General features: G+C 31.8%; 1 protein-coding gene across 7 annotated transcripts in view; it reads left to right on the forward strand.

The window, feature by feature from the left end:
* The window catches only part of LOC118183101 (uncharacterized), a 94,285-nt gene extending 77,756 nt beyond the window's left edge, over nucleotides 1-16,529 (forward strand). For all 7 annotated transcript variants that reach the window (XM_085821761.1, XM_085821762.1, XM_085821767.1 and 4 more), the window contains one exon: nucleotides 15,573-16,529. In XM_085821761.1, coding sequence (XP_085677887.1) covers nucleotides 15,573-16,145 — 573 coding nt within the window. In that variant the 3' untranslated portion in view covers nucleotides 16,146-16,529. The remainder of the gene's footprint in view (nucleotides 1-15,572) is intronic.
* Nucleotides 16,530-17,857: the final 1,328 nt, after the last annotated feature.

The raw sequence follows: 17,857 nt of genomic DNA on the forward strand, positions 1-17,857 counted from the left end.
GTGTCACACAGTTACTTAGACAACGTTTCACGAACGAACGTCTTATAAGCCGACACTTCCCCTCTTCCCACCAGACCTCAACTTCTGTGACTTTTGGCTAGGGGTTATCTCAAAATCACTGTTTATGGTGATAATCTAAACAATTTGGCAGAAATGAAAAATGTGATACACCGACATGTCCGTAACATTCCTCCTGATATGCTAAGAGTTGCTGTTGAGAATGCAGTAACAGGATTTAACTTCTTTCGGAAAATGCTGGACGCTACATTGAACATGCTTTGTAACACGTTTCGGAAACTAATAAACACATTTTAAACAGAAGTTTTCCTGTCTTATTTCATTTAACAATATTGTATACAGCGCCATTTTTGCCCTGGTGGTGAGTTTTTAAACACTTTTTTTTTCCCCGCGGAAAATAAATTCCCATAACCTCCTTTACACGATTCCTAAGTTTGATAACATTTGGTCCGGTAGTTTTTCTTTTATGACCATTTCAAATTGGAACTTTAATTATAACCACCACGTAAATTAAACTTTAAAAGTTTGGCAATTTTTTTCAAGTCCCAGCTTTAAAATATATATATATATATATAGTCTTTTATATTAATCCTCTTAGAAAGAATGTTTAAGAAGCTAATTTTTCTCTCGCGTTATAGATTGAATAAAACCAATTTTTCTTTAATATGATTTAGATTGTTTCAGCCGATGTAAGAATCGAGTCACTCGGTGGTACAGAATAAACCCTGCTGGACTGTTTTATTTCTTTGTCATTAAGCAAAAATCTTTTAATTAAAATATTTATCCTTTGGACTTCGCTTTAAACTTTATTTATAGTTAAAATGACTAGAAAATGAAAAGCTGTCTTCAGCTGAAACGCAATTCATGTAATTGATATTTTAAAAAATTGACGAGAATGCAAAATTTATAGAAGTCTAGCAATCGAAAAATCTTAATTTTCTTATGTGAGCACTGAAAATAACTGTAGAAGGAAAGAAGAAAATTAGGGAGAAAAGTAAGCAAAAATTTGCAGGGAAATTTGGCTATCAGACATACCAAGATGTTTCAAAAAGTTGGACGCTTTTGAAGATACTTTCAGGATACTTCAAAGAATTTAGGTGTTCAAAGAAAGAGAAAACACTTGGACGTGTACACCAGCAAAATACCATCAATTGAGCTTATGTTAACAGAAAAGACAAAAACGATATCATTGCAGATTAAAGTGAAGAGCGACTGGTTTTAGACTATATGGTTGTATAAATTTAAATTACGTTATAGAACATCGTATCATAAATGGAGAATCCCATGATTTTCTCAGTCGAATTATTTGAAGATTCAGGAGTTTATCCAGTGATGTATGTGGATGTCACCGAAAGATTTTTTTTTTTTTTTTTCCCCTCCTGATGAAACAGCGGCCGAGCGGTAAAGTCGCTGAACACTCATAGTTCGGTCCGAGGTTCGAATACCGCGAACGGGCTGGCTGCATGGGCGTTTTCGTGGTTTTTCCCATGTGTAACGTGTGTGCGAGCCAGTTTCCCTTAGAAAGTCCTCCACGAAGGCATCCCTCCCCTTAGGCAGATAGCCCGCCCTATGTGCTTTGTCATAATTAAATAAACCAAAACCTTTTGATGAAACCAGTCTTTCCTTTTATCTCATACATTCAAAATGTTTAACCTCTAAAGACTGATAAAGGTTCTGACCAAATACTGATGAAATGAATTGAATTGGATTATTAAGGCAAAGCAGGGCTATAGGAAGCAGGGCTAAAAGGAGGGATGCCTTCATGAAGAACTTTCTAAGGGAAACCAGCTGGCATACGCGTTACACATGAGAAAATCCACAAAAACACCCACGCAACCAGCCCGTTTACCGGGATTCGAACCCCGGAGTGAACTACCAGTGTTCAGCGACTTTACCGCTCGGCCGTTTGTGGGCCTTTATGAAATGGAAGGCGATAACTTTATTTAAAATGATTGTCAGAAATACCAAGATATTTCGAAAAGCTGGATACTTTTTAATAAACTTGCAGAATGCCTAAAGAAAAAGATCAAGAATAAAATAGAATGCCTGAAGAAAAAGAAAAGAAAAATAAATTTTTTGCGTAAAATTTAGTATTTGTACATTTTTTTTTTTTTTTTTTAATTTAAAACTTTTTAATCTTATGATATTTGATTCTTGCGATTTCAAAAATAAAATATTTGACTAAAATATGAATAGCATTTTAAGAAACCAAATGTAGGATAAAATTGTGTAAAGCAATGGGCACAGTGATAAAACTGTTTAAAGCAGTGTAATGCAAGTCATCCTAAGTTTAAATGTCGGTTATACATCTCTCTTATTTATATATATCTTTTCTGAACGGAACATGAAAGGCGTGTTAACTGTGCTTTACTGTATTTTCTCTTTTAATATATGCAGTTTTCAAACGCATCGTAGTCTGGGTTACAAAGTATTCTTCCGAAAGAAATGCAATTCAAATAAATAAAATGAAACTGGAAAATTTATATTAATAAATATATTTAAAATGCTCAATTCGAAGGAATAAATAGAAAATTTTAAAACAATTATCTGAAGAGACAATGCAACACAAACAATTAAAATAAAAGTATAAAAATTTAAAAATTACCTAAAATAATAACTATGACAAAAAATATATATAAAGTAAACTATTTGAAAAAAAAAATAAATAAATAAACGCTGCACCGTTATTTACGCAGTTCGAGTAGCTAAATAGAAATTTTTAAAACAGTTATTCGAAAAAAACCATGCAACTTGAACAATTAAAATGAAATTCGAAAAGGAAAAAATTACTTAAAATAATAACAGTTATAATTAAAAATATAATATAAAGAATATTATTTGGAAAAAAGGAACGATGGCGACTTTTTTTCCTCTTACGGGAAAGGAAACTAGGTTGCCATATATTAAGAAGTTCGCCAAGTGAACTATTCTTGGCGCAACTGAAAAAAAAAGTGCCAACATAAATTTGCGAATTTCTCCGTAAATTTCGCTCCAAATTTTACAAAATTTAATATTTAGGCGTAACTTTAGTTGTAGAATCGAAATATGTAAAAAAATTGGTATCTTATTTCAGAAAAAGTTCGATTTTGTGTCAAAATACCTATGTTAGAATAGTGCTATGTATGAATCTAATATATATCCTAAGTCACGCTCTCGAGACATGAAGAACGCAATTTGAATTTTGTCAATCGGCCCAGTAGAACGAGAGATATAGCACTGTCCTTTTTTTTTTTTTTTTTTTTTTTTTTTTTTAGCAGTGTACATAAAGTACTGGAAAGGTCACGTACGACCTTCCCTTATTTTCTAAGAAAAGACTACACGTGGGGTGGATTTTACCCCAGCGCGTGTGCTGACGGGTTAAGGGATAAAAGGCTGAGTCAACCTTGCACAGCCCGGAAATCAAGCCCCTTACCTGTGGTGCAGCTCTGCGACACGCTTGTCACATCACCACTGGGCGGTCAATAATGTATATACAAGCATCTAATTTTTTATGACTGGCTGTTCAGTTTGACCAGAATTCAGGGCCGTCTTAAGGAATTCGGCGCCCATGGGCTACTAAAAATAATGCGCCCTTTTTCCTAAGAAAATACACAGAATGGCAAATGGGAGTCGGAAAAGTTATACTAAACAAAAGTGTCAGAACTAGAAAAAAAAAACTATTTATTACTTTTATAATAAACTGTTATCTTTATTGTAACTTTTCTTTAAAGTCACTTATTTAAAGGATGGGTATAAATGTTACCCAGATTTGAGGGGATTATCTCAATAATGACAGTTCCGATCAGTTTTTAGTCTAATCCTTAGAACTTGATCGGAACTATTATATGATTCTCCATCAGTGCATAACATAAACAAAAATAAAATTTAATTAAATAAAAAAAACCATTTAAGAACAAAAACACACCTTAATCTAAACAAATGTAACTTATATATTTACTTTCCTAACTTTTTCTTTGGCAAACTGATCAATAATATCAGTAGTACTTAAATTTTCAAATAAATCTCTTTCAATACACAAAATACTATTGAGTTTACTCTGTCCCAAAGAAGATCGTAAGTAATTTTTTATTCTTTTGATTGCTGAAAATGATCTTTTGCCACTGCAGTTTGTTGTGGCGATACTTAAAAATGTGCGCAGTGCTGTGATTACGTTTGGAAATGTAGATTCAATTCTTAACTCGATTATTGTCTTTAAACTTAGTTCTGCGATATATATATTTTCGGTATTTTCCAATAAATTCACATGTTTAAAATGTAGGCATTCTTCAATAAAGTTGTTTTCTAAATCATTCTGATATATTTCGCATAACTTTACAGCATTATTTCTAATTATGTCTTCATTTATATTTTTTAAATTAACTAGAAACCCAGATGTTGAATAAATGTCAACATATGCACATTTTCTCTTTTGTACATCTGCTAAAATTTTATCAATAATAGCATAATATGTTTTTATGCGGAATTCGTCATTTGCATCAAGTTGCACTTCTTCCGACGTATTTTCGTCGAACTGTCTTTTTCTTTTCCGTAACCGTTTGTATTCATAAAAGCCAGATAATTTTATACCTTCTGATTTGTAAAGGTTAAACGAATCTATATTTCGTTTCGATTGTACAAATTTTTCTAAAGAAGCATATAATGAAACAATGCATTCAATTGTAATATCAACTTTTTGAAGCGATATATTAGTTTTATCGATGGTTTCCAATATTTCACTCCAAAATGCTATCATAATAGCAGTTTCCAATGAGTTGAACTCATTTAACAATCCCTGGGCTTCAACTTTTGTTGCAGGCTTTTGAAAATTATCTTCGTAAAGTTTAGTTAAAGCATTTTTAAAATTTTCATAGCCCGAAACCACTACTTTCACTGAATCAGCTCTTGCTGACCAACGAGTGTCGCTTAATTTTTTGGGAACTTTATTTTTTGCTGTTAGCGTATTTTTTAAAATTTCCCATCTTGATGTTGATGCGGCAAAGAAATTGTATAAGTTTTGTAGAAACAAACACAATTTAGTTGCTTGTATGCAGCATTCAGCTGCCGATTGTCCAATTAAATTTAAAGAATGTGCCGCACAGGGCACGTAAATGGCAAGATTATTTCTAGATTTAATGCGTGCTTGGAGGCCGTTATATATACCCGACATATTAGAGGCATTATCATAAGATTGTCCTTTACAATCTTCTAAACTAATATCTAAATCAGATAATAGCTTTAAAATACAGTCTTGCATTTCTGAGCTCTTATGGCCAGTATTCTCCAAAAATTTTAAAAACGTTTCAACGGGTGTTCCATTTTTATTGACATATCTTACGACAATGGTTAATTGATCCATATGGGAAATATCGGGCGTCGAATCTACTATAATAGAGTAATATTTTGCCTCTTTTAGTTCCGTGATAATAAAACATCTAACATTTCTGCCCAATATTTTTAGAAATTCATCACAAATATTTGCAGATAAATAAGAAATATTCCCAGTACCTTTATTTGCAAAATTAAATATATGTTGTTGCAAAATAGGGTTAAATTTTGCTAAAAGTTCTAAGCACCCTAAATAATTCCCGTTATGTTTATCACCAATAGTTTGATTTTCTCTCCTAAAAGCCAAACCCCTTGAACTTAAAAATTTTATGACTTCGATGATACGTTCTAAAATATTTTTCCAGTAATTCGTATTTTTTTCCATTGATATAATAGAATAATTTTTGAAATATTCCCATTTTTCTGTAGATCTGTTCACAATTATACGGGTGTTTTCTTTATGAAGGGCTGAATTTTCATGGTCCGAAATTTTTTCACTGTGTTTCCAATCGTTAAAACCTGCACTAAATGGATTATTGGCACTACCAAACAGTTTGCAAGGGATGCAATATACTTTTCCTGAAGTATTTGAGTATAAAAGCTAGTTTCTTTTTTGTTGTTTTCCGTTTTGTAAACGTCTATAAAATATCATTTTTGTAGCATATTTGCTCTGTGATTTGTAGACCACTTTAGATGCAGAAAAGTCTAGTTCTTGAATATCTGCCTCTACGTTAGATATGTTCTTCATTATATCTATAATTTTATCTTCGCTTAATCTTCCCCATAATGCTGGATCAGTATAATTAACACTCAACATATTACTAAGTTCATCTTCATCTAAATATTCTCTTTCTTGATCTTCTGGCTGTGGCTGTTCCATGTTTGTTGTTTCTGGTCCTCTTCTTTTTCTTTCACATTTGATTGCTGGGCATTATTGTCATACTGTTGTTGATTTTTTTCTTTTCCCTCTTTGTGTTGCTCATCCTCTGTAATATCCATAGAAAGTGTTTCGCCTTTTTTAAAGAAATTTGTTAATGTAGGCATTTTTTCCAAGAGAGCTTTTTGCCTCGCCTCTTTCTCTTCTTTTAATTTACGGTTGGCGGAACAGATAATTTTTTTTCGTTTATGTTCCATGGTTAGTCTTCCTACATAATGGAATAAAAAATTGTTATAAAATTGTTAAATATGTATATATCATTATTAATTAATTTTTAGCTAACATATACACTAGTGGACAAAAAAAAACGCATAATCAAAAAAATGGCATCTAGCAAGATAATATTTATTAATTTTAAAAGGTTAAAAAATAAATTGGTTTTTTTCTCATTTTATATTTAAAAATATATTTACTTTAAGGTATAAAGAAATTAGGTAGTATATTGAACGGTTTATAAAAATCAAAGTGGACAAAAAAAATGCATATTGTTTAATTAATACCTTGTATGCCCACCCTTTGCTTTATAAAGTGCTTCAGCTCGATCTGGCATACTTTCGACCAACTTTTTGCAGAAATCTGGATCAATCCTGTCCCATTCTTCATGCGTTATCCTTTTTAACTCATCAATGTTTTTTGGCTGTCTTTCCCTTATTCTTGTTTTCAGGTGAGTCCAGAGATGTTCTATTGGATTCATATCTGGTGATTGGGATGGCCAGCTTAGCACAATAATCTTCTTATCTCTGAAATATTCTCTTGAATGCATTGAACGATGCTTTGGATCGTTATCTTGTTGGAATTCATATCCATTAAGACCCATTTTTGAAGCTGACAATGCAAGACAAGAGTCGATTATCCTAGTATATTTAAGGGAATCCATATTTCCCTCAATGATCGTTAACATTCCAGTGCCATTAGAGCTAAAACAACCCCAAACCATAATATGCCCTCCGCCATGTTTAACAGTAGGCTTTAAATTTTTCAAATTATATCTTTCCCCTTACCTTACGACGCACATATCTTCGTCCATCTGATCCAAACAAGTTTATCTTGGTCTCATCTGACCAGATTATGCTATTCCAATGCTCTTGAGTGTAATAAACCCATTTCTTAGCATGCTCATATCTGCTTAAAACATTTTCAGGACTTAAATATGGTTTAGAACAGGCAACTCTGCCAGGCAAACCTATAGAACACAATCCACGACGAATTGTTCTAGATGAAACACATTTTCTTTTTCTGTCATTTAATATATTTTTCAATTTATTTGATCCTAATTTAGGATCTTTTGAGATATTTTGCTTCAAAAAAGTTAAATCACCTGATGAGAGTGACAACTTTCGGCCAGATCCCGGTTTTCGAGATGAAGACCCTCTTATAATATATTTTTTAACAATTCTGGAAATTGTTGATTGATTTACGGAGTATTTTTTTGCTAACTCCATTTGGCTCATTCCAGACTCGTGGAAAGCTTCAATTTGAGCCTTGTCTTCAATTGATAATTGCTTTGATATGGATGCACTGAATCATAGAATTTTTTTATGTTTTTTGGCGGGAAAAGGCAATTTTTTTCAATATGCATTTCTTTGTCCACTTTGATTTTTATAAACCATACAATATACTACCTAATTTCTTTATACCTTAAAGTAAATATATTTTTAAATATAAAATGAGAAAAAAAAACCAATTTATTTTTTAACCTTTTAAAATTAATAAATATTATCTTGCTAAATGCCATTTTTTTTATTATGCTTGCTTTTTTTTTTTTTTTTTTTTTTTTTGTCCACTAGTGTATGTAAAAGGAAAAGCACTTACCTTAGGAAGATAATAATATAATTTAATAATTTCCACTTAATTTTCAATTTTTAATTCACCTTATTCAGTCGACAAATACTAAAATTATATCAATTTTACTTTTGTCGTGCAATCTATATTAAGGTACGCATCAGTGACCCCTTTATGTTCCTATCTTTTATCAGGATTGTTAAAATAATACAATTTACGTTTAGATAAATGAATATGCCCTGGCGACGCGGTGAGTATACGTAGGTGGTCTTATATTAACTCCAGTACAGCTCCGACAGTTCAAATGCGACTGAAACAAAAGTACGATCGGTAGGGTGTTACTCCTATTTCGCGTTGCCCTTCTCTATCTATCGTTTTTCAGCACATTTGGAAGAAATAAAAATCAGTTTAATATTTTAAGAAGTGTTTTAATTTAAAAATAAGTAAAAACTAATAAAATGAAAAATAAATTTTTACTATATCGCAAATAAAAAATTGCCGCCTCAAAAGGCTTGCGCCCTGGGGCTATAGCCCATTTAGCCCTGTGGTTAGGGCGGCACTGCCAGAATTCATAGATCTGATACAATCTATACTTGCAATGTATTTCGTCCTGTTTTAAAATGTTTCATTTTCTTTATTGTATTGTATGATCTGTATTTGCAATGTATTTCATCCTGTTTTAAAATGTTTCATTTTCTTTATTGTATTGTATGACCTGTATTCCGTATGAATGAATATGAATTTCCGTGAAAGAGAAAATATTTATTAATAGCACTTTGTATATAGCCCTTTGACTAAAATACACATTGTATGCAATGTGAAATGGATGCTTAGAATTCTTGTACAACATTTAAGGGAATATGAAGCCACTCCTTTTGTAGAGCAGTTGCTAATTTTTAAAGTGTATCTGGAATCTGAGTATGAAATTTGGACTCCAGATATCCCCAAAAATGTTCAATAACATGCATGTTTGGGGATTATGGGGGCCAGACAAGGTATCCTACTTCAGTCGTCTCAAACTGGCAGGCCACAGGGGTGCATATGACATCTAAAGGAACTTTATGTGGCCTGCGAATACATTTCCATTATGTTACAAATACATTTCCATTATTGTTACAAATGCAGTATTGCAAACATTTCAAGATTTCAATTATTCAAAATCTGAGGTTACATTAATTTCATTACCATTAAAAACTATTGTGAATAATGTGCCAGAAAATCTACAAATTTATTTAATTAATTTATAGTCTTATATAAATCTTATTCAAAGATTTGAAGATACAGATTAAACTTTTGTTTGTACTTGTCAAAAAATAAATTATCTCAGTTACGAGTTTTTGCACTAAAAGTTTTTTTTTTTTTGGGGGGGGAGAATGCATTTATATGCAAACAGTTTTTTTTTTTTTTTTTTTTGTAAACAAATCAAAATTAATAAGAAAGTACGAATTTTAGCATAATGAGCATTATGGTCAAATGCGTACTATGATGAAGATAATTTTTAGTAATTTTCCTCCAGTGCACGGACATTGTGCAAGCAAATTTTGTTTTTATATAAAAATATTAGAATTATTTACATATAAATATATGTATCTTAATTTACCTGCTGAAGAAAAGTTTAATAAATAAGAGAAAGGAACTATGTTGTCATTATTTATTTTCAAGTTTTATATAATATAATTGTCATAATTGTCATAATTGGTTTATTTTTATTTAAATAAAATTATTTAATAATTAATGAAACATATTACAAATATTTGAAATAAATCTCAATCTGAAATATTAATATTTAGCTGCCAGTATGTTTTACTAATTACAAAGTGTAAGCAACAGAAATGCCTCGCACATGCTAAACTTTAGATTTCAGATAAAAAATAAATATAGAATGGAATTTTTTTGCTTTGTACATTCTTCTTATTGTTTATGTATGTTTTGATAAATATTCGGTATGCGAAATTTAAAATATTTTGTATTTTGTTGATAAAAATTTTCATTCCAATGAGAAGAAAAAAATTCTCTCCCATCCGCTGTTTTCAGATTTTCATTCAGATTTGCATGCAATTTGAGTTTGAGACCACTGTCTTTATTCACCACCATGCTCTTTTAATGATGCTTAAACATCTAGTCATGTGGATAGAAACCATTATCCTGTTGAAAAAGCAGCTGCTTTCCAGAAAATAAAATTTGGGCAAAGGATGGATGTAATCAATAGGATGCTCCAATAATGATTAACTTTTGATCCTTCTATGCAGAATAAGAAGTGGGCCAAAATATCACACCCTAAACTAACTAACAGTGATCTCTATGCTTTATGCTTGGCAACAGACATGCAAGTTAAATGTTTTATGTGCATTCTTCCATAGGTAAATGTGCCAAATGGTCTGAATTAGGGTAAATGCTGATTTCTCGGATTGGATGAATTGCACCACTTGGTGAGCTCTGCACCAATGACATGGCCTGAAAGCATTACATAATGTAATCAGTGGTTTATTAATTGTTACTTTGCCATAAACATTTGCAGTATGGAATTCCCTCTTGATAGTTTTGTTTGAAATGGAATCCTGAAATTGAGTGTTCATTTCAGATATTATTCAGATTTATCTGAAAAGTGATTGCTTGTGTTTTAAGACGGCTATGCATTTCAACATCTATCTGCCTTTGTCAGTATGCTTTGTCTTCGTTCACCATTGTGCTTTGAAGATGCCATCTTACTGCCTTTCATATATGCTGTTATAATAGATGATAGTGTGCTCCTTACACACCCAAAAAAATTAGCTCTTTCCAAAACCAAGTTCCCAGCTAAACCCACTGTATTAATCATGGCTGTCTGGAAGTCTGTTTGGTATGACATTTCAGTGTCAGTTGAAAGTACCATGGGTGATTCCTGTTTGAGAGAATGAGACCTTTATGGCTAATAGGTGAAATAGAGCATAATATCAAGTGTTCATATTATTTTGTACCCCATCTGTAGTTCAAATATTCCCTAAAATTTTAACATTAAAGTAGTCTAGTATTATATATGAAACAGAATTTGTGATGCGACATCTAGGTTTTCAGAGTTCTTTGAAATACTAATTATTTAGTAATAATGTTGATGATAATGTAGTGTTTATTCCTTGCAAATTTAAAATATATCAAGTATATATTTTAGGGTTCTGTGGTGAGCTCTCAATATATGAAGAATAAGTTTTAGGCCTGAATAATACATTTTATATGTATCAGGCATTCATCAACTTGAGCAGGTTATTCAAAGGCATATGAATAAGTCTAATGGTAATTAGGGAAAAGTAGTCTTATATCATGTATTTTTGCTCCAGTGATTCTGTGTACAATAAAATCTTTCATAACCGGCAACATCTGATGCCAGATATGAGCTTTCTCCAGGTAACTGAATGTATTTTTTTAGAACTTATGTATTCATTAATTGAGTTGTCATTTGTAGAAACTACAGCATGCGAAGCCTGCTGTTCATGTTGTTTTTATCTATCAGCCACAGTAAAATAAAAAATATAAAAAATCATATAGATAATTTAAAATCAAAAGTATGCATATGATTTTATATTTCAGGAAAACAAAATTAAACATTTTAAAATTGCTGTATATACAGTCAAAAGTCGTTAATTCGGACACCCATAATTCGGAATGATCTATAATCCGGACCTCAAAACTAAAAACTTTCTGCGCATGCGCCGCGTTGACACATGCGCATAGGCGTTTACGCGTGCCCGTAAGACCTTTTACGACTGCGCATATGAGTGTGCCCAAGTGCTGAATACGTTTTCGCGTGCGCGTTTTATGTATAATGGACGTATAAGCTAAAATTATCTAATTATCTATTTCAGTTAATGTTGATGATTGCATTGTTCCTTAAATTTCGAATTGGATCCAGCTTATTATTTTTTGCAGACTGTAAGAGCAATTTTATAAAAGTAAGCTTAAACTTTCGATTATATCAAATAGAATTTCCGATATATATTTGTTAATATGTAAAGGATCTAAAGCGAAAGTATGTTTTGAATTCCGAAATCTGTTTATCAATTTCACGCTGCTCGGCGGGGGGAACGCCGCAGCGGGCGCGTAATGAATTGGAAGTTGATCTGTCAGCACTATCCTTATCTTCAGGGCAGATGTTTTTATTTTATTTGGCTTATAATTCCTTACCAAATTAGTATTTCATCTCGATGTGCTCCGTCTTTGATATGATTTAAAACAAGTTCCTCGTCATTATAATTCACTTCCGATAGCGAAGAAAGTAACAGAGGTTAGTGAAAAGGAAAAAATTTCGATTGACACGGTGTTCTTGACACAGCAATTATAGGACTTGAACAGGGGAACTTTGTAACTGAACAAGAAATTATGTCTGTTTAATAGAATTAAAAAGAAAGTATTATCACATGAAACGAAGCAAAACTTAAACAACTTACATTGAAAGAAATGTTTAATAAAGTAAACAAATAAATATTATGCTTTTTCTTTTTGCAAATTTTGATACCCTTTAGATCATAATTGTTCTTTATTTCATAAATTACGGTTTTATATTTTTAATTTTAGGATTTCTGCATGCCATCTTACGAGATTTAAACTGATGATCTATAATCCGGAAAAATCGATAATCCGGAATCGCCGAAGTCCCGACGAATCCGGATTAACGACTTTTGACTGTATTATCACATGAAACTTTGGAATATCTTAGTGTGATGACATATAACCATATGACTGCCTGCTTAAAAAATTGTTGCTGGAGTTTTAAAAATTCACTGTATATACAATAAAGCTTCATAATATCATGCACTGTTAGGGAAAAACATTGCTCGGCAAATCTTATAATAATCTGCACTGCTTCATCAGCTTCCTTTCATGTAAGTTTTTTATTGTGTCATCTTCATCCTCTTCCTCCTCATTTTTCTCATTTTCCAGTACATGTCGAATTAGCTTGTCAATCATCTTAAGAGAATAGAACAGGAACAGAATTGTATACAACCATTGTTTCTTCACCAATAATAACCTTCTCCAAACATGTAACTCAACATGTTTGGGGCACCAAATGAGTTTAAAACCAACAGAATCTTTGATTCAATTCATCATCTATAAACATCGTCATGGGCAACAATTTGCACCAAAAGTGATGTAATGTTCTTTACATCTTTCCAGGCAAGAGAAAAGTAAATATTTTGTCATTCAGTATGAATTATTTCTGAAAATTATGAGCATGCACTTCAAATTTCACATGTTGATACACACACACACACACACACACAAAAAGGCGCTGTTCTAGATATTATAAATTGTAATTAAAATGATTGCAAAGATGTCTGCTAATTTAAACTGAATTATCCAGGGCAGGCGGCGAGGACGCCCCATTGCTTACTGCGCCACGGGGTTTCCCCCTTCTACTTGCTTAATTCCTTAAAGTAGAGGACAGTGAAGGAAATGACTGACGGTACATTTCTTAACAGCCCACCACTAGCTCAATCAATAAAGGTGGTTTAAATAATGAAATGTTAATTCACATGTCAAAGATCTCTTTGTACACATTTCTTGTGTAGATCTTTCCATCATTTTTAAGCTCGCCTTGCAGAGGACCATCCAATATTTTTAATTTTACGTCCGTTCTTTCACGAACTCTTGAACAGGCAACATAAAGTTGATCGTGTCCAAATGCAGGCTCATGTAAAAAAATGCCAACACACTTAAGCGTTTGGCCCTGAGACTTATTGATGGTCATAGTAAAGGCAAGTATTACAGAAAATTGTCTACGTCTCAATTGAAAAGGCAACCCTGTACCGTGGCAACTTCACCCCATTGGCTAGTACAGTTACGCAAGCAACCAATAAACTATCGGCGACAAACAAACACTTAAGCCGCATATATATATATATATATATATATATGGGGTGAAGTAACATTATCTCCTCCAAAACGGCTGGCTTCCGGGCTTCATGAAGCACACTGTTGGATTCCGCAGATCCGTGGCACGCCATTTTGACCATTTGCGTCTTCTTGGGACTAAGACGAGATATTTATTAAAAACGAATTTTCCCCCTACGTTTTCTCTACATTTTCCACTTTCTTTCTTGTGTTTTCCCTATTAGAGGGATTTGGCTACGTGCCAAATTCTTTTTTCTCGAATATCCACGGAATGGCGCCGAGTTGAAATTCGAGACGCGTATCCTCGAATTCCAAAAAATTCTCCGAATCCGTTGATACCGTTCTCATCTTCATACGACTTTAATCTTTTGAGATGATTAAAAACTGCGGAAACGTTAATTTCCGCGCTCATTTTCCCGAGTGGCAACAATAAACTATCGGCGACACACACTTTAGCCGCTTATATATATAAAGATTCTGGATAACTTGTTAACTCTTTTCTCCGTTTTCTCATCTGAGATTTTCTCCATGTCCGGATTTCTTTATGTCAAGTGCTCTTGGGCTTAATCCCGGAACCGGCAACATTGCTCTTCGCAATAGCTCGGTCAATTATGGAGTCTAAGTCGTTAACTCATTGATTTGCTGTTTGAATAAGACTTGTTACCTTGATAGGCAGAAACATAACATGAATATATCTAACTTTTAATTTTAACTTTTAAATTTGCAACTTTTAAGTCTTCACATTGTTATCCGATTATATACATTTATTATATACGATTTTTTTTTTTAATCTCATAAGCCTAGCTATCAGATTTAAATTTATTCTTCAAAAGCGCCATTATTTTGATAATATTGGTAAATTAAGAGTGAGTTATGAGAGATTTTTACTGTAATTTTAATAACAAAGTATATTGTATTTTATGGAATAAATATATTTTGGGCTATATATAATAAAATATAGATATAAAATTCAATACAGATGTATATAAGAACTTATTTTATTTTGGATTGCATTTTATGCTTCTGGAAAATTAAATAAAGCATTTTGTAAAAGTAACTAAAACAATTTAATGTAATGTATTTCTAGCCCTAAAGTAAATGCAAACTTAATACTTCATCTTTATCGAATTATCAATCAAGTTATTAGATATTTCAGGTAGAGTAAAACCCATGCATGTCTTCATCTCCTTTTGCAGTTCATGCAGTAATCTAGAAGGGGAGGTTGGGACAACTAAGTATCTTCGTATGTGATCTGACAAATAGTCAATTGGATTTAGATTTGATAATCTATCTGGGTACTTCATTCACTGAATTGTAAGATTTTCAAGGTATTGGTTAAATAGATGATTTACTTGAGAATCATGCACAATATTTCAAATGTAAAATTTCAATAATGGCTCCAAAGTCAAATTCTTTTTATGTACATACAGATTATTGAACTCTTATTGTACTAAAATTAAGTACATATTTAATTAATTGTCGACTTCAGTTATGCAAATGCCTTTTTTTTTTCAATTTGCATTATTACTTTCATGGTTAATTATATTTCATATTTTTTATTAACCGATGTTATATTATTCTATTCAGGGAAATAATACCAAACAAAATATGTTCAAACAATTTATTATAATTTTTTTAATTGTTCCTTTTCATTTTTTTACCTTAGATCAGTACTCAGAGTGTCTTGGTCTCAAAATTTCATGATGAAGGAAAAGTTGTATTTAATTCGTCAGAAGGTAGTGTTAAAGAACCCGGATTTAGAAATATGTTTCCACAAGAAAATAATTCATATGTTAATACAAGCAGAAGAAACTTCAAAATAAATGAAAATAAAATGTTATTCTTCCCTACTGAGAAAACAGTTCACACACCACTTGCAGTTGTAATTGATAGGTATAAGAACCTGAATGTGAACAAAATGATCAATGAATATCAAACTGAAATACCTGAAAATAATCCAAGTACACCATACAAAGCTAAACTGAGATATACAACAAGACAAACCAGTTTAAGGATAAGAAGAAAAAGTTCAACACCAATTCTTGATAACTGCTATTCAGGTAACAGAAAAATTAGGAACAGTGAAAGAAATGTATTCAAAGCTTCAACAGTGAATAATATATGTAATATAAAACAAAGAGATTATGAAGTAGGTTATTCTGCAAAGAGTTGCACTTCGACTCCTACCTTAGATATATTTGAAGAAAAGAGTAAACCGTCATGGTGTGACTTTTTATAAAATGAAAGTATCATAATTTTAGTAAAAAAAGAGAAATCATTACAGCAGCTTAAAAGGAATAATATAATGAAATATTCGATATAAGAATAAGAAATTGTCATGCTAAAACTATCTTGCTACATGAGGTCCAACAATGATAAGTAATCAATGGAGACAGATACACTGGTTTCAAATGTGAAAAGTATAGCAAATGATAGATAACATGACTAATCAGATATGATAAAATGTATTTTTATCTAGGAGTTGTTAAAAATCTGTTTCCTGCTTATACTTTCAGCTAGCAAAATGTCTGATTGTAAGTAGAGCTAATATATACTTTAAATAAACCCTTAAATACATATATCTTTATATGATGTATAATAAAGCTATTTTTCCCCTCAGTAAGATGATGCACATGAAATATTTTGCATATTATCAAGTTTAAAATGTAGCAAAAGCATTATCTGTGCTTAAATTTACAATAACTAATCTAATTTTACTAAAATTTTTCATGTATGTTGCATTAAATTGGCTTTCGAAAACTAAAAACATTTTCTTTATGTGAATTTGCGAATGAATTCCTGAAAGATACTTTAAAATTATTTTCATATTTTTAGGAGGAAAGGGAGCATATAAATATAGTCTCATGGGTTTTGCTCAAATTCTACACAATTGCAGAGAATCTTAAACTGAATATTTTTGCTAATACAAAAATAAGCAACTAAATTGAGCTTAAATTTTGGAAAGTTTCACATATATTAAGTTCTTCTTTTTTCATTAAGTACCTAAACATTCTTTGGCAATATAGAGCAAAAAATCCACATTTAAAATCTAGCTAGCAACATTGCCTGTTATTGATATTAATTCTTTTGACCTAATTTTGTTTTGAAGAAAAATTATTCAATAAAAATATTTTAACTACTTGCGCTACGACTAAACTTCACGGTTGCGGTGCCGTGCGCTACAACATAACAAGCGGTAAAGTGTCTCATTTACATCGCTCCGCGTCTGTGAGTGCAATCCAGAGCTGTAACTCGAGAAATAAACAATTTCGTTGTTAGGCTACGTGTACACCACGTTATTTTCATTTTTGCCATAAATGCCTATCGACGTGGTGTTCACGTCGCTCGCGGTTTGAGATAAAAGCATCTCGACGTGCGTGGCACGTCTTTTTAGCGCAAGTGGTTAAAACAACATGAAAAATATAATACAATTTCATGAAACAGTAATTTTAACTTGCACTTTTCCGTAAATTTATTAAAAACAGATATACCATATATATCGAGAATGTTAAAAATATAAAACATCCGCATCAGCTACATCAAATAAATAATTTATCAGAATTAAAACTTTTTATTCATAATGTGTGCTTGTGAAAGATAAAAAAAAATATAACGTTCTGATTATATATGGCAGAGATTTTGAAGAATGTTAATGATGTGCACTTTTCTTTGAAATTTTAATTTTCATATCTATACTACGTGCATCAGGCCCATATTATGTTATACTGCTCCTGCATGGAACACTGCAATGAAGAACCATCTTTACCAATTACAAGTGGTTCAAAACAAGTTCCTGCCAATTATTACTGATGCAGATAACCTTGTCAGAAATAAAATCCTATATAGGGACCTAAAAATTTAAAATATCTCTGAATTTATCAAAAGAACCAACGAGAAATTCTTTACTAAGGCCAACCAATGTGACATTGTCAACTGTGCACAGGTTTTTAA

Source organism: Stegodyphus dumicola, chromosome 8 (assembly GCF_044657685.1).
Source record: "Stegodyphus dumicola isolate Sdum_Otavi_A_Nest chromosome 8, ASM4465768v1".
Classification (NCBI taxonomy): Eukaryota; Metazoa; Arthropoda; class Arachnida; order Araneae; family Eresidae; genus Stegodyphus; species Stegodyphus dumicola.